Here is a 25,982-nt window from a genome sequence, read left to right on the forward strand (position 1 = left end):
GCATGACCTCAATTTCAACACTTATCTGAGGAGGCAATTACCAGTGAATCCTAGAGCCTAACTGCCAGAAGCACTCTACTGCTCAGTAAAAGCATAGTCCCGAAAGCTTAAGAAAGACGTTGTGGCCTTAAATAAACACAAGACACCTCCACCTTCTTATTTTAATAGAGTCATGTCTCTCACATTACTAATTCTCAAAATATACGGTTCTTTTTACATACATACACAAACACTTTTAAACATGAATACCAAATTCAAGAGAATCAGATGGGTAGATAAATTTTGGAAGCCAAGAGCACAGAAGAAAAGGTCAGTCACCAGATTTTACAAATGATCATCTGAACTCCTTCTCTGGACATTCAGCTTGATATATTATTCTAAATACCCCATGTCACATGGTCCACAAGGTCTTCCTTTAGGATTCGGAAGCTATCAATAGCCATACTTGTCATTAAGATGGGTCCTGCCATCTCCACTTTGGCCTAGATCAGAGTAAAAACAAAGAAAGAAAGATAGATATTCACATTTCCAAGTCAGGAGGGAAAAGACATCCAGACATCTGTGGGCCAAAAGGTAAAACAGACAGAAATGTGACTTTTTGTATACAATTTCAAAATACAGTCTTCTTTTCACCTCTTCCCTAACATTTATTAGCAGATAAAAAGCATGCATTTTAGTACCTAAATTTCTATAAATTATTAGTATATTAGAAACCCAATCCATAGAAAAAGCAAACTGTGATAAGCATATGGGAAAACAAGCATCTCACATATTGCCTTAAGGGTGTATGTATGAACATAAACTAATATAATCCCTATGGAATGCAATTTATAGTATCTTAAAAATGTTTATAGCCTCTGATCCAGCATGTTGACTTTTATGAATTGTTTTCTACAAGTGCACCTCTATGCTTGCAAAATTACACATATTAGAGGTTACTTATTGCAGACTTGTGTGTAATGGCAAAAGACTGGAAACAGCAAATATTCACTGAGGGAACTGGTTAAATAAATAAAGGTATATCCATACAGTAAAAAATAACTATGCTATCATTAAAAGGAAGGAAGGAAGGAAGGAAGGAAGGAAGGAAGGAAGGAAGGAAGGAAGGAAGGAAGGAAGGAAGAAAAAAGAAAGAAAAAGAAAGAAAGAAAGAAAGAAAGAAAGAAAGATCTATAAGTAGCTATGGAAGGATTTCCATATAGTATTAAGTGCAAAACAGTAAGATATAGACTATGCTTCCATTTGTATAAAAAAAGTGATGAAATATTACATATTTTATTGCTTACATAGGCATTTTACATAATATATATATAAGAAGCCATAGAAACTGATATCTGGTTGTCTTCAGAGGAAAAAAACTGAATAGCTAAAGCACAGCTAGATGATTTTTTTTTCCCCACTTTACAGAAAATTTTAAATATATGCAGAAGTAAAGAGAAAACTATAATGAACCTCCATGCACCCAGCACCCAGTTTCAGCAATGATCAACACATGGCAAATCCTCCTTTATCTACTGCCCCTCCTCTATTTTTCTTCATCCTCCACCACTGGACTATTTTAAGGCAAATCCCAGGTATCATTTCATCTGCGAACATTTCTGTACATATTCTTGAAAGATAAGGACTTTTTCTTAAAAACATAACTTGTTACTCACACTTTTAAAAAATTAACAATAATTTCCTAGTATCATCAAATATCTAACTAGTGTTCAAAATTATCTGAATGGCTTATAATTTTTTTAATAAGTATTTGAGTAAGAATTCAAACAGAATACACAAATTATATTTGGTTGATAAGTCTCTTTAGATCTTTTAACCTACCTATCCCCTCAGAAGGGAAACTTATCCACTATATACTCTCGTAATATTCTTATATTGAACCTTAAATATATATTACCTACTCAGGAACCTAAATAGATAAATCTTGGAGGAAAAGAAAAGTAAAAACCATCTACCTTCAGGTGGGACCCATACACAGTAATCTGGGTCATCTTCTGGATATTTGGTGGAAAGTGTCGGTGGAAGCTGCAAAGAAAAGATAGGTTAATTTTATTTGAAAGAATTTTAACTCTAAGAATTACTGTCCCTATCTCTGTCAGCAAACAAAAATTAAGAGAGAATAGTTTCCCCTAATGATCTTGACGTAAGTAACCAAAAATGGGGGAACATTTTCTCTCTGAATCTTGACTTTTTTCCCATAAAGCCTCAACAGCTGATTTTCAGCCAGTGAGAGTGAAGTGATATTTTTTCTAAAAGAGGCAGTCAACACAGGTGCCTAAATGATATAACCCCCAAAGAGGAAAATGTGACATCTGCCTTTTGATCCAGGTGCAGAAAAGTTAACAAAGCAAGCCTGACTGCTATCCTTTGAAAAGCCTGTCTGAAAGGCTTGTTGGCTGGCATCTGGAAGCTTGGATTTCAGGAGGATTCCCACTACCCTAACTGACAAGAGCAGCCCGATGGCCCAAAACTGTTTGTAAAAACCATGTGGTTTATGCTGAACACCTGCTTTCCTTCTATGACAGTGGAATCTGGGTAGATGCCAGGCAGGGGGTACTATGTAATCAGCCCCCAGTATAAATCCTGGGTACTAAGTCTTTAATGAGCTTCCTTGGTTTCACAAGCAGTCGCTCGTTGTGAGGGGAGTTAAGCACATCCTGCGTGACTGCACTGGAAAAGGACCCTTGGAAGCTTGTTCCCCAGACTTCACTCCATGTTTCTTTTCTCTTTGCTGGTTGTGCTTAGTATTCTTGTGATATAACAAATCACAGCTATAAGTTCCACATGCTGAGTCCTGTGAGGCCTCTTGAGAATCACCTAGCCCAAGGGTGGTCTTAGGGACCTCCTGATACAACCAATTCCACTTCTGGGAACTCACAGTATCCATACAAATTATATACACACAAGGTTATTCATTATAGCACTGTTATAATAAAAGACTAGAAAGAACCCAAGAGTCCATCGACACGGATCTGGTTCAACAGAGTACACCCACGCAGTAGGAAGCTCCCAGTGCACTGATACACAATGATTTCCACCACAGGTTAAAAAAAAAAAATCAAGATGTAGCATGCAGTATATTACATTCTACCTTTTGTGTAATACAAGGAGGAAAATAAGAATATATTATTCAAATGTCTTTGTATGGCATATTAGGACATGAAGAAAGATTCACAAATTAATAAAGGAGATATGTGAGCAATTATAAGGAACAGAGTAGAGAGAGACAAGAATAGAGAATCCAAAATCTAAAAATTTGGGACTGCCCTGGTGGCGCAGTGGTTAAGAATCCACCTGCCAATGCAGGGGACATGGGTTCGATCCCTGGTCTGGGAAGATCCCACATGCTGCAGAGCAACTAAGTCCATGCGCCACAACTACTGAGCCTGCGCTCTAGGACCTGCGTGCCACTACTATGGAAGCCCGGGTACCTAGAACCTGTGCTCCACAACAAGAGAAGTCACCGCACTGAGAAGCCCGTGCACCACAATGAAGCGTAGCCTCTGCTTGCCAAACTAGAGAAAGCCTGCACGCAGCAACGAAGACGCAACGCAGCCAAATTAAAAAAAAAATTAAAAATAATAAAATAAAATAAAAAATTTCAAAAATAAAAGTAAAAAAGCCCAGATTTCTAGAAGTGGGGGTAGAAGGCAGCTGGGAATTCTGCTAAAACAATCCCTGGATTCACTCTTCCAGATGTGGTCCATGACAAGGGAATTCTTTTTTTATAATTAATTAATTTATTAATTAATTAATTTATTTTATTGGCAGTGTTGGGTCTTTTTTGCTGTGCGTGGGCTTTCTTTTAGTTGCAGTGAGTGGGGGCTATTCTTCGTTGTGGTGCGCGGGCTCCTCATTGCCGTGGCTTCTCTTGTTGCGGAGCATGGGCTCTAGGCGTGTGGGCTTCAGTAGATGCAGTACATGGGGCTCAATAGTTGTGGCTCACGGGCTCTGAAGCGCAGGCTCAATAGTTGTGGCACACAGGGTTAGTTGCTCCGCGGCATGTGGGATCTTCCTGGACCAGGGATTGAACCCGTGTCCCCTGCATTGGCAGGTGTATTCTTAACCACTGCGCCACCTAGGCAGCCCAAGGGATTCATTTTTACTTCCAGAGAAGTGAAGGTTACAACTAAAGTACTTACTTTGCCTGGACCAGGAGCTTTCTTTTTCTTCAGTTCATCTCTGCTTTTCTCATATTCATTCTTTGATGCTAATTTATGAAAAAGAAAAAAAAAGCATAAGAGGCAATAGCTATTTCAGGAAAAAAAAAAAACAGAAAAGAAAAATTTCTCCTTAAAGAGGGATTATTGAAGAAAACATCACAATCTAATTCAAAAATTCCTTCTACGACTGTAAAGACTATTTAGAAAGAATTGTCCCTTTGTTAATAACCTAAGTTTTCAAATTCTAAGCTTAAATTTAATCACACCTTTCGAAAAGGTAAAGGAAAATGTGGCTGACTTTACTATTTTACAATTTAATTATTACAATTAAAAGCAGTAGAAAACCAGGAAAAAAGTCCTTTTAATAGCCCAACCTTTCAACCACTTTACTTTAATAATGTTGGAATCGCCCCCATGATAGGCACATATTCAACTTTGGGAGATGTAAAATTGTAGAGGGCTTTGCACAGCCAGAAGGAAACATGAAGGAATCAGGTGTTTTGTGGTGGTGGTGGTAGAGGGGGTAACCCCAGGAAGCAGAGGAGGAAAAGAAAGGCAAACGGGATGACACCAAACATAAACCTCTCATATGTTCCAACTCTGTCCACCGCCCTGGCAGCAGCATCTACCCAGTGCCTGCTCCCCTCGGGTCAGCTGCCACCCCCTGCTCTCTCACACCAGCTGGCTGCCTGTGGGTGGAGCAGCCCTGGAGTCACTGTACTACTTGCCTGAAGGTTCCTCACACGATGCAGCTGTTTCACTAATCTCTTGGTAATCTTCATTCTGTTCCACTTGGCTGAGTTGAGACATGTTTTCTATAAAATGCAGGACCAAAGTATACTGTATTACTTAATTCGTGGTGGGGAACCAAGAAAACAAAAACAAGGGCAAGAAAAGCTAAGTATATACATAATCATCCAGTTTTACCACCATTAGCTTCAACTAACCTTAACTAGGTTTTCAATAAATGTGCCTCCAGATGTCTAACAGAGAACCACCAATTTTCCACTTCAAAAACTGGCCAACTCTTAGGTAAAACTTTCTAGCAATACTTACAGCTGCCTTAAAAATGTACATATTCCTCGGCCTAGAAATTCTAACTCAAGGAAGATATTAGAAGAAAATAATCAGAGATGAGCACCAAGATGTATTATATACAAGTATGTCTATAATAGCAAAAATTAACAAGTAACTGACATATATACTAATATGGAGTTGATTAAATAAATTACTGCCCATTCATGTGATGGACCACTTTGCCCCCTATTAAAACCACATTTTAAAAGACTATTTTAAGACATAGAAAAATTTAGGTTATAAAATAGCATATACAATGTGATCCCAAAGTTTTTTTTATTAATTAATTAATTAATAAATGAATGCCCGGGGACTTCCCTTGTGGCGCAGTGGTTGAGAATCTGCCTGCCAATGCAGGGGACACGGGTTCGAGCCCTGGTCTGGGAGGATCCCGCATGCCGTGGAGCAACTAAGCCCATGCGCCACAACTACTGAGCTTGTGCTCTAGAGTCTGCAAGCCACAACTACTGAGCCCACGTGCCACAACTACTGAAGCCTGTGAGCCTAGAGCCCGTGCTCCACAACAAGAGAAGCCACTGCAAAGAGAAGCCCACGCACCACAGTGAGGAGCAGCCCCCACTCTCTGCAACTAGAGAAAGCCCGCGCAGCAAAAGACCCAACAAAGATCCAAAGCAGCCAATAAACAAATAAATTTAAAAAAAAGGAATGCCTGGAGTAATCCCTAATCAGCTGCAGATTTACTAATTAATGTATCTTATAAACCAAATTTTTAAATCTGCTATTCTTAGACATACATATTTACTTTGGTCCCTTAAACAAAACAATACAATACTTACTGCTCCCCTCCCTGCTGACGGGTTTACGTATTAGCTTTACAATGAATGGGTCAAAGACTAGACTCTGAAAAAAGTATGCATAAGTACCTTTCTTGAAAAGGTCAAGCACTGTGCCAATAACTAAACAAAGGAAAATGCAAAAACAAAAGATTTACCTCTCAAGATGAGGAAACAGTAACTTTTCTGTCTAAAACAGCTGAAGGTGACTCAAGAGGAGGTCTACATACCAGGCCTGGTGTTTTTACATGGACGTGCCTGGTCTGTTTTGGAAGTCCATGTGCACGCATTCCCACACACGTTTAATACCAGTATTTTTTGTATTTCCTCATGCTCCCTATTTTCTGTGCAGTCTTTATTTTGCTAAGCAGTTTGGCCAACCTGCAGGAAAATAACCCCTGCGATGGACAAGGGTTAAGAGGATACCAAAAAGATAAACAACACTCTCTGGGGGTGGAAGATTCCTCTTTTCTTCTTTGGACTTTTATGTATGATCCAAAGTTTCCAAAAGAAACATACATGCCTTTTATAATCAAAAGAAAATATGTTTAAAAACCAATCAATCCCTTCTTTTACATTTTTCATTAGCCCTTTGCTGAGGTGGGTGAATACTACACGCCAGGTTCTCTGCTAGGTACCATGGGCAAAAAGATGAATAAGGCATGATGCTTCCTGAGAAGTACATCCAGTGGGTACAATTATGTTTAGCCTCTGTTTCGGGGACGGGGGAAAAATGAGTAAGGGAAGGCTGACCCTGAGACCACCTGATCAGGCCCCATCGTCCGCCCTATTCCACTGCCCTCCAATCACAGAGTGGCAGCAGCTCAGGATTGTTCCACAGCTGCTGTGGTTTCAGATTCCACAGCTTTCAACTTTCCACAATTCCGGAATACCCTGGAAATACTCACCCTTATTTTGCAATGAGGATAAATAATGACTGGCAATCAAAGAAAGACCAGGAAAGTATCTTTCCACAGAGTCAGCTGTGTCACAATGCCAAAATGCACAGACAAGAACCGGCTTTGCTTTTTCAAACCTATCCACGATGAATGCAAATGCCCGCTGAATAGCATAGGCAGGAGAAAGAAGACATTACCATGGTTTTTTGTTTCTTTAGAACACGTGAAGTCTGGGGGAGGACTCATTTCCTGCACTGCTCCTTCTGGCTCTGTCTCCTGCTGTAGCCTACTGCTTCCCGCCTCCATTTTCTTCTTTTCATGCTCCTCCTTTTCTTTCTCCTCTTGCTCTTCTTCTTCCTCTTCCTCTTCCTCCTCTTCTACTTCAGGCTCATCCTTCATTCTCATTAGAGTTGGAGGGAGCTCTGGACGCTTGGGGGGTAACTTCTAGTAGGGAAAAAAAAACCCAGGAACAAGCAGTTCTAGAATATGACAGAAACATCTCTTCAAGAGGCTTAAGCTAAACAAGTAGAATGTCTAACTTCTCTAGGCTGATCAACCCTGCCAAAGTTTGTTGGAAGGAGGACTTTCACAAGAAATTTTATCCATCTACAAATCCTTAACAAGTATGTTTATTAATTTCTACAGTCAAAAGAACATTAAGTACGAAACACTTGAAACAGTTTGTAGGGAACAAAAACATTTATTCCAGGTACCATTTATTGAGTGCCAGCTGCAGAAATTCTGTCCTGTTACCCCATTAAACATTACCCCTGTCTAATGATGTTAAATTCATTACAAATCTTAATTCATTACAAAATCTCCTAGGGAGCAAATCAGACACACATTTCTAAAAAATAAATCATTTGTGCAGGTTTTTCATTTTAGATTTAACACAATTTCAAGGAAACAAGATATGTAAATCAGTAAAACAGATCCTGAAGAAAAAGAAATTTCCTGAATAAGGTCAAATATTCTAACCAAGACCTTTCAATAAAATTAATTATTAAAAAAAGCAGATCACAGCTTAAAGAATAGAAAGAAAGTATCAAAGTATATGTTGGGTATATCATTTCTTAAATGCAGGATTTTGCTCAGTAATCCTAAGGAGAGCTTTTTAGTAAAGAGTTTTTCTAGCTAAAATACTGTCTCCCCACCTCACAGAAAAGCCTCCATCACAGGTAAATCACATGGTACTCACTTAGAACACATGGCTGGGACTTCAGACCTCTGCCACCAGAGGACAGTTTACCCTAATTCAAGGTGTTATGGACTGAACTATGTCCCCGCAAAATTCATGCTGAAGTCCTAACCGCCAGTACCTCAGAATGTTACTTATGTGGAGATAAGGTCTTTTTTTTTTTTTTTGGCACACGGGCTTAGTTGCTCCGTGGCATGTGGGATCTTCCTGGAGCTGGGATCGAACCCGTGACCTCTGCATTGGCAGGCGGATTCTTAACCACTGCGCCACCTAGGAAGCCCTGGAGATAAGGTCTTTAAAGAGGTGTTTAAGTTAAAATAAAGCTGTTAGGGTGGTGCCCTAATGCAACGTGAGTGGTGTCCTTGTACGAAGAAGGAGAGCTGCCAGAGGTGCAAGTGCACAGAGGGATGACCATGTTAAGAGGCAGCAAGAGGGCAGCCACTTGCGAGCCAAGGAAATAGCCCTCAGAGGAAACCAACCCTCTGGCACCTTGACCATGGGCTCCCTGCCTCCAGAACTGTGAGACGATAAATTTCTTTTGTTTAAACCACCTAATCTGTGGTATTTTGTTATGGCAGCCCTAGTACATTAATACCTAAGGTTCAGCTCTTTGGGTGATGAAAACCTTTTTAAAAACTGAATCTATAAATACGGATGTACCTAAAGCAAAAACATACATCAGTGAAGTATTAGAGGACAGCGGAAAGATCACAACTCAAAAGATATAAGACCTGGATTTGATTGCGTCTTGTTACTTAATGATGGTGTGATCTTGAATTTAACCTCGCTGACCCTGTTGCTCAGCTGTGAGCAGTAATAATTCCCATAATCGTAAGGTGTTGGAAGGATTAAATGAAGTAAGAAAAACCATATGGCCGAACCAGATGTATAGACTATGTTTCTACCAAGTGTTAGTTGTCTCTGCCTATAACAGCATCTAACCACCAGGATAAAAAGCAAAAAACAAAGAAACCCCAAAACCACAGGAGACCCTTTCTTAAATGCAACATTGATCACAAATTAATGAACTGGTATTCTAATTCACAAATCGGTTACATGCAAATTGATTCATGTGAATTGACTCATCAATTCTTGATAACCCTAGGCTGAAGAGAAAAAGTCAAGAACTAGGTCCTGGGAAAGATGCAATCATACCAAGCCCACAGCCCCTTTTTACATTACTGTGGGGTGAGTCATTTGAGTTTTGAAAAGAAAAGAGAAAAATTAGCTCAGAATAACTCAAGAGCTAGAAGTTTAACACTTTGACCCACAACTTACCCCCACTGTTCCAGTTTTTAATTTGAATTTGCTTCCTCCTTTCATGGCACCAAAGAGAGGCAATGTAAGCTTTTTAGCTTTGTTTTCTCCATCTGTAGCCTGACTTTCAGTTCTAGGAAGAAAGAATAATTATGTATATCTACTCCAATAAGGCCAAGGTTTTATCTAAAAATACTATGATAAAGAAACTTTTGGCAAAACAAAAATTTCCACAAAGTGAACATTTACGCATACACCAATAGGAAAGACGTACCCAGGCCAGTATAGTCTGAACGGACAACACTGCCGACTGTCATAGACACAGGCCTATTAAGGGCAAGATGAGACTGCTACCTTAGTCTAGTAATTTACAACATGCTACATGAGTTGACATTCATAAAATGATGCCTACCGTATACAGGCCACTGGCAAAGGTGAATACACAGGCATGACCCATCCCCACTAAGTGGCAGGAGATGGACCCATGGTATAAAAGCCCTTTTTCCACCAACCTCTGAAGAGGACTCAGTGCCTTACTTACCTGGAGGCCACACTTATCACAACCACACACAACAGCCTGGAGCACAGAAGTTTAAAAAACAAAAAGTATGTGTGTAGGGGGCGGGAGGCAGGATATCCTGTGTAGTGCTGTAGACTCAGTGAGAGACCCCACAACCGGTGAGCTTGTGAACGTCTCACTGGCTGAACGTAGTTATAAAGGCTAAGCACATGAGGGTAAAGCTGAGGAAGAGCAAAAAGAAGAGACTGTAGAAATGAGAAAAGAACAGGAAAAAAACAAACAAAGCAAAACAAAAAGTACGGCAGTTGAGTTGACAAGACACTGAATAGGCATAGGTGACAATGACAAGACAGAATGAAGAGACAGGGAAGAAAGTCCTATGCTTTCTTCACACTGACTACACGACAACCCTGCATTCTGGAATATAAGGACAGCCCTGGCACTCCTCACTCACAGGGGCTCATACAAGAAACTGACTACCCTGCTCGACCCTGAAGCCCCATTTCCATTCCTGCCTTCTTTTACCTAAGTCTTACCCTCTCGGTGGTGCTCTTGAGCCTAGCCTCACCCCTTTCTCTACCAGAGACAGACCCACTGCCTTGCTAAGGCCACCAGAGAAAATCTTGCCTGCCTGGCCTTAAAGACGCTTTAGCAAACATCCCTCACCCCTCCCCACAAGCGTCAGGAAGCATAGAAAGGCAAAGGCAAGAGCAACACAGATATTTTCAGCTCCATTAAATAGCTTGGCTGGCCTGGAGGACATGCAAAGACTCTCAAAGGAGATGAAAAGGTAGAAGATGGGATCACAGTCAAGAGTTGCTTGTGGGTGGAGGAGGGGTGGATTTAGGTAGGAAGCTTAGAAGTTCAACCCTCAAGTGAGAAGAGGAGGGAGAAGATACATAGCATCTGAAGGCCAGTATCTAAAGTAAGAAAGGGAGGAAAAACTAGGCAGACACATGGACAGCAGGAGGGGTGGCTCTGCAGGAAGCTATGTTTCTTCTAGTTCAGGACACCTCTAGGGCTGACTCAGCAAATTCAAGGATTACAGAGTTAGAATTAAAACTCACCATTACTTTACTTTGGACTATTGCTCCTGAGTTTTTACCTTTTCTCCACAAAAATGACGTCACGAATAGTCGCTAAGTATGACAGTGACAGTAAAAATGATGACAGTGATGACAGTAATACATACATGCCAGCACTTTGTTGAGCACCGCTCAGTTAATCTTTGCAACATCATTAGTCTACTTTACAGATGAGGAAAGTGAAGATCAAAGAAGTTACATAACTTGCCTTAAAATTCCCAGAAAGTAATTGACAGAGCTGAGAATGAAGCCCAGGAAGTCTAACTCTAGCGCTAATCTACCTTCTCGCTGTCAGTAAGGCAACTCAAACATCACCTCTGTCAAACAGCCTTCTGTGGGCTGATCTATGAATCACTGTATTAAATATCAAACTACATACAAATCTTTGAACAAACCTGCTAGCAGTTTGGGTATATATTTTCTGTACAGATGATCAAGAGCTCCAGAAACAGTTCGTCACTGTATCTTTGTAAACAGAGGTGCTTTTCAATTGATAGATACCTTCTATGCAATGCCCCCAGCATCAAGTTACAAGTTTTGTGCACAGGGGTAAGGGGCTGAATAGATGCTTACTGACAACCTAAAGCAGCGCTGCCCAACAGAGCTTTCTACGACAACGGAAATGTTCTCTGTCTGCGCCGTCCAATACAGTAGCCACCAGCCACATGTGGCTATTGAGCACTTGAAATGTGGCTAGTGTGACTGAGGAACTGAACTTTTAATTTTTTTTCATTTTAACATCACATGTGACTATTGGGTGCTGCACTGAACAGCACAGATCTAAGGAAAACAAGAAACTTTCTGTAGTTAACTACCTCTGTAAGGGAGTAAACACACCCAGGCAGCACCACTGTTTGAGATGCCCATCTGGATTGTGTTTCCTGAGGGTTGCTTATTTCTACAACCAGCTACTCAACAATTTCAAAATGTGTTGAGACCACATAGAAAGCAATTTTAAAATACCGTCAAGTTGAAAGACTGGATCTCTCTCTCTCTCTCACACTCACACACACACACACACACACACTCACTCATAAATACTGGCCATGTCTGGGAAAAATTATTCTTAAAATCTCTTTTACGAATTACTCAAAAATCTTCTGGATGTCTGCAAATGGATTTGGGTTAATCTCTTCTGATAATTTCCCCAAAATTAACAATAAAATCAACTTCAGGGGATTATGCTTTTTCCCCCTTTAAAGGAAGAGATTCCACTTTAAAAAAAAGCATTTAAATACATTAAAGAGTTAACTGGTTCTTAAGAATGACAGATACAGGCATTAAAATGATAATCTGTACTCATATCTTTTCGTCTGTGGTTTTAAAATCATAGATAAAAATGGCATTACATGGTAGTACATGTATTTCTCTTATTATGAGCGAGGTTGAGCATCTTTTTATACAGTTGAGAGTTATTCATATTTCTTTCCCAGTGGCCTTTCAGTTGATATCCTTTGCCCATTTGCCTCTTTGGTGAATAGGTCTTTATATATTAGGGAAATTAGCCTTTTGTGTATGTTGCTCTTTAAAGAAGTTTACTCTGCACTAAAAGATTAAGCGAAAATTTAGAGCCTTCAATGAAACAGGAATTAATATAGTTTTCTTTAAAAATCCTGTTGGGCTTTCCTGGTGGCGCAGTGGTTAAGAATCCGCCTGCCAACGCAGGGCACATGGGTTCAATTCCTGGGACGGGAAGATCCCACATGCCACGAAGCAACTAAGCCCATGTGCCACAACTACTGAGTCTGTGCTCTAGAGCCCATGAGCCACAACTACTGAGCCCATGTGCCTAGAGCCCGTGCTCTGCATCAAGAGATGCCACCGCAATGAGAAGCCTGCACACCACAACGAAGAGTATCCCCTGCTTGCCACTAGAGAAAGCCCGTGCACAGCAACGAAGACCCAACGCAGCCTAAATAAATAAATAATAAAATAAATCTTTTTAAAAATATATAAAAATTAAAAAAAATAAAAATCCTGTAGCAGTCTATGTTTCACAGATGAAATGGGTTTTTAGTTACTCCATGAAACTAGTGCCTTCTGTGCTTTAAAGAGTTTCTCAGAACTTCCCTGGTGGCACACTGGTTAAGAATCTGCCTATCAATGCAGGGGACAGGGGTTCGATCCCTGGTCCAGGAAGATTCCACATGCCATGGAGCAACTAAGCCCATGCTCCACAACTACTGAGCCCACACAACGCGACTACTGAGACCCTCATGCCCTAGGGCCCAGGTGCTGCAACTGAGCCCACATGCTGCAACTACTGAAGCCCGAGCATCTAGAGCCTGTGTTCTGCAACAAGAAAAGCCACCACAATGAGAAGCCTGCGCACCACAATGAAGAGTAGCCCCCCGCTCACCACAATGAAGAGAAAGCCCACACGCAGCAATGAAGACCCAAAGCAGCCAAAAAAAAAAAAGTTTCTCATTCTATTTCTAGTCCACAGTGATTATCTAAGAAAATAAAGATGTAATTCAAAATGCTGTCTATGCAAACATGCTTATTTAAAATTCCAAATATAGTTAAGACTTACTTTTTTAGTTCTGGAATCTCTGCTGGCTTTACAATTTTTATCAACCCTTTAAGTCTCTGCTGCTCTTTTCTCAATTCAAAAGTTCTCAGGTGAAGTTTCTTCCGGGACACACCATCTAATGCACTCCCCGATTTCATTTCTGACATGAACGCATCTAAAGAGTCCTGAGATGGGGACTCTGATAGAGCTGTCCAAGAAAGGGATAATACGTGTTTAGAAAGATGGCCCCAAATATTTAAAAAATCAGCCCACGTTTCCACAAAAAACTCACTAACTTAAAGCTGGACAGGGGACATTACTGATAAAAGGAATAAGGAAACTGGTTATACCTGAGAGATCTTAGAAAGTCATTTTGCCTCAATGGGCTTCATTCTCCTCATCTATTAAATAAAGAGGCTGAACCAAATAATTTATAATGTTCTTTCCAGTTTCAAAATGCTATATTGCCCCTTAGAAAGGCGCCATATCCTGTATATCTTACTAACCAAAGTAGCCTTAGTACCTAGCAAAGTGCACTACACACAGTAGATGTTCAATAAATATTTGTTTAATAAGTCATTACCTTACCTTTGCTGGAGGCTTTCAGTCTCTCAGAAATTTCAGAGAGTTCCTTTTCAGCATCATTTAACTTTGCAACCTGTAATACCCAAATTAACAGGGTTAGCAAATGTTTTTCTTCTTTCAAAATACGGTAGCTTTCCTTTTCTTCCTCCTCTTATTTTCATTATGGTGACAAGTTTTAAGAGGATTCATTCAGAAGTGCATTTAAATCTGCTCCTTATGGAGTTAACATTTTGCATTTGTTTACTTAATTCTAATTGAATTTCTGAATTAATGAACCAAGAATTAAACAAAAGGAATGTACAGAACCCAGACTTTATTTTACTCAAAAGAAAGAACTCAAGGCATTTGTTTTCATTGATGAATCAAAAGGATAGATGTTGTGTAATGTTTTAAGTTCTGAATACTTCTTAATATAGTGAAAATACAGGCCATCTCATGATAATTTCACGAAGGATACACTGTTTAGGACTACAGGCACAGCTCATTTTACGGAGTTTCCTTTTACTCGCACCTTGCAGATACTGCATTTTTTACAAATTGGACATCTGTGACAACCTTGCATTGACAGAATGAGAGCATTTTTTAGCAATCAAGTATTTTTAAAATATTCATTGTTTTTTTAGAGTGCTTTGCACACTTCATAGATTATAGCATAGTGTGAATATACCTTTTATATGCACTGAGAAACCAAAACATCCGTGTGATTCACTTTATTAAGATATTCACGTCATTGCCGTGGTCTGGAACTGAACCTGCACTATCTCTGAGGTGTGCCTGTATTACCAAACTACACTCCTCAAAATTCCTTTCACGATTCTTGACTTTCAAAAGCCTAAGTTCAATTTCACCTCAGAATATCCCAATTTGGAACTTTTTCCTTTCTTTTTTGAGGGTAAAAGATCATATCCAAAGAATGCTCATTAACGGATCACTACCCACCCAGAGGTAGATGCAGTCTCCAGCAACAAGCCAAACTTTTTTCCAACTTGGATAAGACCAGCTGTTTGTTATCATCAAATTTACAGATCACAAAAATTATACTTCAGTACCGGACTTCAAGGCTACTGCTTTAAAAATTATAATTATAAAACAAATTTAAATGATACATTATTTTATTAAAAAAATTAAACTACCACAGCTACTTCGATAAGTAAAACTTGCCAATGATTCAAAGGTCTCTGGCTTCTCATCAATCTTCCCAGCCTTCTTCATTCGGTTCAGACGCTTCTTTTCAACCAGGCCAGTCCGATCAAGAAACGTGTCATCATCACTATCATAAAAGTCTTCATCTTCCCAGTTCTTGGCTTTCCTTTTCCGAGATACTAGAGGTAGACAAAATAAATGATAACGAATCAGTTTAAAAAAAAAGAAAAATGAAGAAGGCAAGTAGGCAAGCAGCTTAAAATATCACCATCAATTATTAAAAGAGAGGATTCAACAAGCTGCCAAACTGCATGTAAAAACAAAGGGCTAAACCTTGAAGACATTATAAGCGAAATGAGTCAGACATAAAAGAACACATAGTACATGATTCCGCTTACATGAGGTACCTAAAATAGTCAAATTCAGAGAGATAGAAAGTAGAACACTGGTTACCAGGGGCTGGAGGGAGGAAGAATAAGAAGTTACTGTTTAATAGGTACAAAGCTTCACTATGGGATGACAGAAAAGTTCTGAGATGGACAGTAGTGATGGTTGCACAACATAAATGTATTTAATGCCACTGAACTATATACATAAAAATGCTTAGAGGAGGCTTCCCTGGTGGTGCGGTGGTTAAGAATCTGCCTGCCAATGCAGGGGATACTGGTTCAAGCCCTGGGCCCAGAAGTTCCCACATGCCACAGAGCAACTAAGCCTGTGCACTACAACTACTGAGCCTGTACTCTATGCCCGAGAGCCACAACTACTGAAGCCCATGCACCTAGAGGCTGTGTTCTGCAACAAGAGAAGCCACCGCAATGAGAAGCCCAAGCACCACAATGAAAAGTAGCTCCCTGCTCACCGCAACTAGAGAAAGCCTGCATGTAGCAAAGAAGACCCACCACAGCCAATAAATTAATTAAAAAAAATTTTTTTAAAAAGGTAAAATGTAATTTCATTAAAAAAAAAATGCTTAGGGACTTCCCTGGTAGTCCAGTGGTTAAGACTCCATGCTTCCACTGCAGGGAGCACGGGTTCGATCCTTGGTCAGGGAACTTAGATCCTGCATGCTGCGTAGTGTAGCCAAAAAATAAATTTAAAAATACTTAGAATGATAAATTTTATGTTATGTATATTCTACCACTATAAAAAAAAAGTTAAAACAAAGGGCTAATTTACTTAATCAGCAAACGCTCTCAAAAACCAATTAGTTTTCTGTCACAGAACCTGGCTCAGTTTGTCCGTAACCTCAAGGAGAAGGCCCCGGCACTGGTCGATGCTGCGGTGACTTACTCAAGGCCTTGACTGGCCACATTTTGGCATTATGCAAAGGTTGAGCTGGTTCCTCAAAGCCCTTCTGAGATCCCTACAGCTATTTAGAGCTTGAAAAACATTATCAATACTGCTCAAACCAGTAGCTTCAAACAGCTCACAGTAAAGGAAGATCTTCTGAATGGTTTGATGGCCACTGAGGTGTGGATGTGGTTTTATGTTGGTGAGATCATAGGCAAGCATGGCATCACTGACTATTATGCTTGAAGACCAATCTTTAACATGTGATTATATTTGCTTTATTATGTGGATGTTCTTGGCTCATGTGTGAGCAGACAGTTATTTGAATAAAAAAAGACGTGTCAAAAAAAAATCAATTAGTAAAAAGAGAAAAAGGTAAGTGAGGAAAGGGCCAATAGTCCAAAAGAAAATTTTAAAAATAATAAAAGCAGTTCACAAAAAAAAAAAAGAAATACAAATGGCCAACAAACATTTCAAAAGATGTTAAACTTTTTTTAATAACTAAAAACCACAAACTAAAATAATGAGATACCACTTCTTACCTATTAGACTAGAAAAAACATAAAAAGATTAATAATGTCTAATTTGGTGAGGATATGTGAAAATGGACTCTCAGTTGGTGGAAATGCACATTTTCAAAAAAATATTCATTTTATTTATTTGGTTGCCACAGGTCTTAGTTGCGGCTCTCAGACTCCTTAGTTGTGGCATGCAAACTCTTAGTTGCAGCATGCATGTGGGATCTAGTTCCCTCACAAGGGATCAAACCCGGGCCCCCTGTCTTGGGAGCGAGAAGTCTTAACCACTGTGCCAACAGGGAAGTCCCCGGTGGGAATGCACATTGACACAACCTTTTTGATGGTCAATCTTATAACATCTGTCAACATTAGAGATGCAATTACTTAATCCAGCAATTCTACTTAATTTATCTCATACATATCAATGCAACATTGTAACAATGAAAATTCAGAAAGCTCATCATCAGGGGACTATGGTAGCTATTACTTTTTTGTCTACCCTGTCATCTTACTCCCCTTGTTCTGGTAAAAGTACCCCCTTTCCTCCAGAAAATTCCTCCCCCATCCCATCTGGATTAGGGGTAGTCATGTGACCAGAGCCATATCAACAAGAATCCTTCCTTTGTAGTTATATTTAGATATAGCGAAAAAAAGCCTTTCTCTCCAATGAGGTTATTAAAGAAAGAAGACACAAATCCAGGGCTATAAGATCCAGCTTCTCCCAGTGGGATAAGAATCTGTCTGCAAAATAAAACCATGCACTCATGAGATAGACTCACTCACAGATACACATACACAGATTGTATGTGTCCTGGTGATACTCAGTTCTGGTTTTGTAGCACTAAGTTCTGCTTCAAGAACTTGAGGTCGTGGTTCATGCAGTTCTTCCTTCAATCCTGTGAGCTACTCTTCCCAGCTTCTGCAGCCAATAACCTTTCCCCCTAAGCTGGTTTGAATTAGATTTCTATTATTTGCAACCAAAACAGTCGTTATTAATATAAACCTGATAATTTCCAGGTCAAGATGGTACACTGAACACACATATCTAATTTCATTCTCTCCCTATACCCAACGAAAACTACAGCAGAGAGATCTTTTTTTTAAAGACACTAATCTACAAAGACAGGGAGAATAGGAGTGGGGACAGCAACACCAAATTTTTGGAAATTAGAAAGCAGACAGCTGAAACTTCCCTGGTGGTGCAGTGGTTAAGAATCCGCCTGCCAATGCAGGGGACATGGGTTCAATCCCTGGGTGGGGAAGACCCCACATGCCATGGAGCAACTAAGCCCAAACTGCAACTACTGAGCCTGTACTCTAGAGCCTGCGAACCACAACTACTGAGCCTGCGTGCTCCAACTACTGAAGGCCATGCACCTAGAGCCCATGCTCTGCAACAAGAGAAGCCACCACACTAAGAAGCCTGCGTACCGCAATGAAGAGTAGCCCCCACTCACCACAACTAGAGAAAAAGACCGCATGCAGCAACAAAGACCCAATGTGGCCAAAAAGAAAAGAAAGACTGATGAGTGGAAACTAACTTAGCAGAACTTAAAAAAAAAAAAAGGATCCTAAACCAACAGTGGGGAAAGCTGAGAACCAATCTGATTATTCTACAGAATCCTCAAAAGGATCTGGAACTGGGGCTGGAGAGTAATGCTAAAATAAAAAGGACTGAGTAAATGTTGACTGAGAAACAGATCCTCCTCCCTGCCTACTCACCTCTTTTCCACCCCCAGGAAAAATCCAGAATTTAAGACAGAAAGTCTTTGAACTATGGCTTGACTAGTACAGTACAGTTGAGGGCATGGGTACTACATTCAAAAAATAGTACTGTCCTGAAAATAGCTGAATGTTGAGAACACACTCAGCCATCTCTACCATGTAGCTCTAGGAATGCTGGCAGCCAGTCCTTTCCCTTATAGTGGGAGACTGCAAGAGTACTCTCTGGGGAATCTTGCCAGCAGAAGAAGGAAAATCTAAGGATACTTACACGAGGAGTTTCCCAGCAAAAGGCCCACCCACGTCATTATATAGTGTTCCTCAAACTTACCAAGCCCCATCTATATATTCCAAGCTGGCAACCACATTTTTTGTCCCTAAATAAGTATCTACAACCAAGAACTACATGGCACCTGAGAAAAACCTCTACCATGAAGGATAGACACCAAATAAACAAAAATAAAAACCAACCTGGAGAAAACAGATTAGCAGAGAGATGAGACATTAATAGTTCATGAACAACAACAGGATATATTTTAAAAATGAACATTCAAAGAACAAAAATGAGCTTTGGAAAATTAAATCTTGATAGCAAAATAAAGACAAAAAGATAAAGCTGCAGAAATATCCCAGAAAGAACAAAAAGACATAGAAATAGAAAAAAGAAGGAAAAAAAAGAAACTTAGATGATCAGTCCAAGAAGTTCAATATCTAAAATAACAAAATTCTAAAGAACAGAGAAAACAGAGGGATGAAATGATGAGATGGCACAATTCCAGAAATGTTCCTGAACTGTCAAGATTTCCAGATCAAATGGACCCAACAAGTACCCCAGGAAATGGATGAAAATAAACCCACAGAAAGGTACATCATAGTTAAGTTTCAGAACCTTAAGAACGAAGGGAGGGGGGGTAGGATGAATTGGGAGACTGGGATTTACATATATACGCTAATATGCATAAAATAGATAACTAATAAAAAAAAGTTACTACAAAAAAAAAGAACAAAGGGAAACTCTTATAAACTTCTAGTGAGGGGGGAAAAAGATGATATATGACAGATCAGGAATCTGAGTAGTTTAAGACTTAGATGGCAACACTGGATGTCAGGTAACAGTAATGCCCTCAAAGCTGTGAAGGAAAATTACTTCCAATTTAGAATTCTATTCCCAGCCAAACTATTAACCAAAAGTAAAGCTAGAATAATTATATTTTCAGAGTGGATGGTTTAATAAAGTGGACTTGCTATATATGCTTTCTTAGGAATCCACCAGAGGATGTCCACCAAAACAACGTAGATCAAGAAAAATGAAAGATATAAACTACACTGAAGACTACCATCATCCATGCCCCTTATCGTTGTACCAGCTTTCTAACCTGCCAAAACTACAGAAAGATGTGCTCCATTAAAACAAGGGAATAAACCAAGAAATATGAGAATCTGAGAATCATGAAAAAGAAAATCCAACCCTTGAGAATGAGAAAGGAAATCTCAAGGAAGACAGCAAATGAAGTCCCAGATGACTGTTCTGCAGCAGACCTAGAGAGTGTCATCATTAAAAGAATGAGAAGAGTGCTCTTCAGGAGAAGTGTCTCCAAAAAAATCAAAACTGATAAATTACTTAATGTGATTGACCATATGGGCTTCCCTGGTGGCACACTGGTTAAGAATCCACCTGCCAATGCAGGGGACACAGGTTCGAGCCCTGGTCTGGGAAGATCCCACATGCCGGGGAGCAACTAAGCCCATGGGTCGCAACTATAAGCCTGCGCTCTAGAGCCTGAGAGCCACAACTACTGAGCCCATGTGCCACAACTACTGAAGCCCACTCACCTAGAGAAGCTACCGCAATAAGCCTGCACAATGCAATGAAGAGTAACCCCCACTCTCCACAACTACAGAAAGCCCCCTCACAGCAACGAAGACCCAACACAGCCAATAAAAAAATTTTTTTAAATGTGATTGACCATATGGAAAAACGTACTGAAAGGCTATTGAAAAGTGTGGGAAGAATGAGTAAGAGGCACCAAAAAAAACAAACACATGAAACCCAAACACAATTATTAACTTTAGGAAAAACAACAAATAAATAAAACTGCTCCATTATGACTAATATTTGCATAAACATAACAATGTAAATATTAAATACTAAGCTAACAGTCAATAGATAATGTTTCAGTGACTCAAAATATAATCACACACTCATGTTTTTTACAAATATAAATTTTAACATTTATTTATTTTTTTATTGAAGTAGAGTTGATTTATAATACTGCATTAGTTTCAGGTGTACAGCATAGTGATTCCGTTTTTGTTTTATTTTGGTTTTTTGCAGGTTATATTCCATTACAGGTTATTACAAGATATTGGATTAGAAATATGGATTTATTTTTTTATTTTTTTGGGGGTACACCAAGTTCAATCATCTGTTTTTATACACACATCCCCGTATTCCCTCCCTTCCTTGACTCCCCCCCCGCCGAGTCCCCCCACCCTCCCCGCCCCAGTCCTCTAAGGCATCTTCCATCCTCGAAAATATGGATATTTTTAAATGCCAGAAGAAAAAACTGAAAGAGTTAAAAAAGCCTTCGAGGGATGAAGACTGGGGAGGGACAGGACAAGGAACAGGTATATTTTATAATAAGCCTTTGGTAGTTTTACAGTATAAGTTATTTTGCAATAATAAAAATTAATTTTAGAATAAATAAAAAATTATATACCCAGACAGTTTTTTAAAAAATAAGGTCAATTTAATGCAATAATATGGATAATATCCATGACACATTCTTATGTTAAAATGTCACAAAAGAGTACTATAAATAACATAAATGCATTTGTGTATGAGTGTTTTTTTTGTTGTTAAGGGATCTCATTCTGAAGACAGATCTACAGAAAATGTCTGGGAGAATATAAATAAATAATGGTTACCTTTGGGTATGAAGATAAGGAATTTTTTCTTTTCACTTCATAGAACTCTGTACATTTTTACAATTTCCCCCTAAAAAGAGGTTTTATAACCTTATGTGTTAAATTTCCCTTCCTTTTTTTTAAAAAAAAAAGAAAAAAAGTGTCCCCACATACTCACCTGCCTCTTGCCGTAGCAATCCCAAAGTATCAAGGATTCGACAAGCTTCCAGTGAGCACTGGATCATTGCTTCTTTTTTCTTTCCTGAGTGAATAGCCTCAGCCACAAGCTGTTTTCCAGTTGAATCATCCACAGGTAATCTGCATTGGTTTGGGGGGAATTATAGCACAGCACTAAGCTCCAATTCTCATGAAAAAAAATTAGTATTTTATGATAATAGTCATATTTTTTTGAGCTGGCTTTTTAATCTCTCAGTTCATTTTTATCCTGCCAAGGCTGGACTCCAAATCTTTTCCTTCCACCTTTTACGCATCCCACCCTACCCTCAATGTGTTACTAAACTATCAAGGACCAAATTCAGGAATAGGCTAAAATTAAGATTAAAGCTGCTCTTTGGGTTGTTGTCTACAACCATAAATTAAGCCTGAAATTGGCCACTTTCCAGAAATGGATGTTAATGAGAAAAGAACATACCTCACCCTGCAAAGCCAAGTGCTATGACCCTGTTCATCAAATTCATATTCTAATTCTTCTCCTGTGGGAGGAAGAAAGACAAAACAATAGCATCTGAAAATTACTAGTTGATACAAAGGGAAAAGAGAGCAAAGGTGAAATAAGAATATGAAGTTCTCATACTACACTGAATACTAAATCTCAAAGCATTTCACTTCTTATTCCTAGGAAATATTATTTGATAATAAAATTAGAATGAGCTTGAGGTACAGAAAAGCAAACCCAAATCAAAACAATCAACTCTCCATACACAGGTTTGTCCCTTATATAGAAGCTTTCACACTTAAAGTTGTAGAATTAATGTTAATTTGTCATGGTTGCTTAGTTTTTAGAAGCATAAATATTAAGTGAAGAATGCAAGCAGTTCATATATATATATATTTATACTCATACACACACGCACACACATAAACATAGATGTTCTCTCAAAGCATCTCTACTGAAACAATTCTCTGTGGAAACATTCTTTATATCATATAAAGTTAAAATCCATGTTAAGAATTACAAAAGATCAGGTGAATTAGAAACAAAAAAATTACAAGAAGTTAGGTCAATCTCCCCACCATCCCAGTCCTGCATCTTTTGAGATGAGATGAGTCAGGCAAAAGTACTTTTTTTTCCCCCAAGATGTGGAAAAAAGACTAACAAAATTTTTACTGTTTTCAAAATAAACCTAAAGCAACTGACCATATAGGCCAGAAGTGAACAAGGAGGAGAGCAGATAAATTACAGCATTTCTAAGTACCTGAAGATCTGGAAAACCACCCTGTTGTGGATACATTTTACTGGCAATGTCAGAATCTGTTTACATACCTTCTCGGTCAAAAAAACCTTGGAGAGCCTTTTTTGGATCCTTTATGTAAAAGGCCTCCCTTTCCTGCTGAAACTCTAAGACAATGGGGTTCTCTTCAGCTTCATCCTCTACAGCATCTTCTCCTACACGGCATGGGAAAGAAAGAAAAGACAATCAGACGTAAGAGATTATCTGAATGACACCCATTATCCTTTCAGGCTGGATAAAATACAATTATCAGTGATGAAAAGGGCGGCGGAGGACAACCACAAGACCACCAGTATGAACATCATCAAGTTTTCTACATTGTGTGACAGGTTAAAACTTGTTTTCACGGCGCCTTATTTTTGTTCTCCATCACTATATGTATTGATATTTTAAAGGCAAAATTACCTACCACATTCTCTATGTAAAAAAAAAAAATGGAGCTCCTCAGCCCGGCACTCTCATTCTCTCATACCCAAGTCTAATACATTATCTTCAATATAATTTCCCAATACTTATCATATCCACCAACAGACTGGTCTACTTAGTACTCCCTTAAAATCATCAATCCCTACCCTAAATACCATCCCAACGCTCAGCTTCTTAAGGGCTTTTTTTCCTTTCCTTGAAGTCCCAGCTCAAAACCCTTCTGTTTTATAAACTTATAAACTGTCCCAGAGATCTGTCAGTGCTGCCCAACAGAAATATAATGAAAGCCATATATGCAATCTTACATATTCTAGTAGCCACATCAAAAAAGTAAGAGAAACAGGTGAAATTATCATGGAATCAACATAAAAATATTATAAATGAGATATTTTACATTCTTTTTTCACACTAAGTCTTTGAAACCCAGTGTGTATTTTACATTTACAGCACATGTCAATTACTAACTACACTGTAAGTTCCTAGTGTGGCTGATGACTACATGTGGTTGATGACTACCATACTGGACAGTGCAGGTCTAGGTCCTCAGTGACTGCTCCCTTCTCTGAACCCTTACTCTAGCATACTAATAGTTTCTAGCTTTTGTTTGGCACTTACCACAAGTGATTTCATAAGATTTATCTGTCTTCCCAACAATATAGTAAGGCCATCTTCTAGCTTTTCAAAATCCTAGCTTCTGAACACCCATTCTCCAGAATGTCTAGTGTTATGGAAAATTCAATTTATTCCTCTGATTAGATATTTTCACATTTCAGGGTATTTACACAAAGTATGAAAAATTCAAAAGAACTCCTATATTGAATAACATTCCATTTTATTTGATTGAATGTAGTTTCACCCCCTCTAGCGATAATCAGTACTTAAATAAATTTTAAAGGTTAAAAATAATAAACTATATGCTGAGGAAGAGTTCTGAACAAAGGAGTTCACTGTAAAACAAATTAATAGTGCTCATAATTCAATTCTGGGCATCAGAAAAGTTAATAAATCTGAGTTTTGGTAACCTAATGTGCAAACTATGTCCTATCTATCTCTAAGAGTCATGAAAGCTGTATGATAAAAACAAAAACAAAAATCCACAAATAAAAGAAAAAAAACCCCAAACAAAAAATATTTAAGAGTACCAGTAGAAATGAATTTAAAGTATTAACCTCTGGCTGGCAGCAATTTTGATGCCTTACCCATTCCCCAGGTGCAGCCCATTTCATCATCTTGACTACTAGTATTTCTCTTTCTTTCAGCGGCATCCATTTCCTCTTCTTCATCTGAGTCTTCTCCCAGCATCTTCTTCTCCAACATCATTTGTTGCTGCTTGCGCAATTCCTTTAATTGCGTTACTGTCAACTCAGATTCTGCCTCTCGGTCCTCCTCCGGTCCCTGATGAATCAAGCGAAACAATTCTTTTAGAGTTTAGGATTGCTGAAGTCACTTTCAGAAATATGGCAAAGCGTACAGAGGTATGGAGATGAGGGGCCAGATTCCTCCACTTTTGTAATCGCTGATTGGGACAATCTCCTTCCTCAGTGAAAACTTCAGGAGCTCAGGAACGCAGTCGGGTGCACTCCAGACACTGCAGCTCTAGGTTTTTCTACTTACCTGAAGAAGAAAGAGCCGGGTGCTACCTCCAAAGCGAAGAACATGCCCGACGTGGACCCGACAATAGGTGCGAGGGGGGAGGCGGGTTTTATTATGAAAAGTGCCGTGGGTGCTTCCCAAATCGTAGAGGTAGAAGCCAGGCCCGGGGTCGTCGCATTCTGCATCGGGGCCGGACACCCTGTGCTGCAGCACGGCGTGGTAGCGAGACACCGAAGGATGCTCCAGGCACACGTCGCAGCTAGGGAGCCTCCCGAAAAGGCAGCAACTCATCCCTGTCAAGCTCCGGGTGCTAAGGATGGTGCCGCCCTTCAGTGTCTCTAGGCTGTAGGAGGCCGTGGCGGGGCCGCCCCAGGGCGGCTCTTGGTAAGGGGGAGCCCGGACCGGGCCGCCAGGGCAAGGAGCCGCTGTGCTGGGCCGCGGCTGCTCCTCCGCTGGACCCCAAGTCTCGCCGCTGTCCGGCAGGGCCGGCGGGACGTCAGGCTCCGCGGAATCGGAGTCCGGCAGCGCCGTGGGCCTTTGCTTGTTTACCTCCTCAGGGTGTGAAGGACTGGTGGCCGGGGCCTTGCCCCGCACCGCCGGGGGCACGGGCAGGGCTGGCTTCTTAAAGTCGCCATTGAGTTCTTGCGAAGCCAGCAGCTCGGACTGAGAGGGACTATCAGCCATCCTCAAGCGGGTGCAGCCTCGAAATCTGTTCCTGGGAAACCTCACCCCTCGGTCTCCACATTCCTGTGCACGTCTCCCTCTCCCCAGCCCCCAGCGGTTCCCTGGCAGCGACGGCGGAGTTGCTCCTTCACGAC

The 25,982-nt window shown here is 39.8% G+C and overlaps 1 protein-coding gene and 1 pseudogene across 2 annotated transcripts; one reads left to right on the forward strand and one right to left on the reverse strand.

Moving 5' to 3' along the window:
• SLC4A1AP (solute carrier family 4 member 1 adaptor protein) lies at nucleotides 1–25,968 on the reverse strand. 2 transcript variants are annotated; one of them, XM_057742484.1, is made up of 14 exons: nucleotides 25,186–25,966; nucleotides 24,771–24,966; nucleotides 23,178–23,300; nucleotides 22,326–22,386; nucleotides 21,852–21,991; nucleotides 15,252–15,412; nucleotides 14,094–14,163; nucleotides 13,527–13,713; nucleotides 9,410–9,521; nucleotides 7,131–7,377; nucleotides 4,892–4,978; nucleotides 4,143–4,210; nucleotides 1,956–2,025; nucleotides 1–482 (listed from the first exon to the last, which is right to left on the reverse strand). In XM_057742484.1, exons 1-14 carry the CDS (start codon nucleotides 25,846–25,848, stop codon nucleotides 433–435), a joined length of 2,235 nt encoding a protein of 744 aa, XP_057598467.1. In that variant the 5' UTR covers nucleotides 25,849–25,966; the 3' UTR covers nucleotides 1–432. The 2 variants fall into 2 exon arrangements, with proteins under 2 accessions (XP_057598467.1, XP_057598468.1); XM_057742485.1 differs by having other exon boundaries at nucleotides 426–559; nucleotides 25,186–25,968.
• Nucleotides 15,632–16,772, forward strand: LOC130856769 (ATP synthase subunit g, mitochondrial-like; annotated as a pseudogene).
• Nucleotides 25,969–25,982: the final 14 nt, after the last annotated feature.

The sequence above is a fragment of the Hippopotamus amphibius genome, chromosome 7 (genome assembly GCF_030028045.1).
Source record: "Hippopotamus amphibius kiboko isolate mHipAmp2 chromosome 7, mHipAmp2.hap2, whole genome shotgun sequence".
In the NCBI taxonomy this organism is placed as follows: Eukaryota; Metazoa; Chordata; class Mammalia; order Artiodactyla; family Hippopotamidae; genus Hippopotamus; species Hippopotamus amphibius.

What these genes read in the sequence shown, in the direction of transcription:
- SLC4A1AP (XM_057742484.1), bottom strand. Translation starts at nt 25,848, where the DNA reads ATGGCTGATAGTCCCTCTCAGTCCGAGCTGCTGGCTTCGCAAGAACTC. An exon ending in GAGATTCCAGAACTAAAAAA is followed by an intron (nt 9,522 to 13,526) that starts GTAAGTCTTAAC and finishes CTTTCTTCCTAG; the next exon opens with AACTGAAAGTCAGGCTACAG. An exon ending in TAAAAACTGGAACAGTGGGG is followed by an intron (nt 7,378 to 9,409) that starts GTAAGTTGTGGG and finishes TTTCCCTACTAG; the next exon opens with AAGTTACCCCCCAAGCGTCC.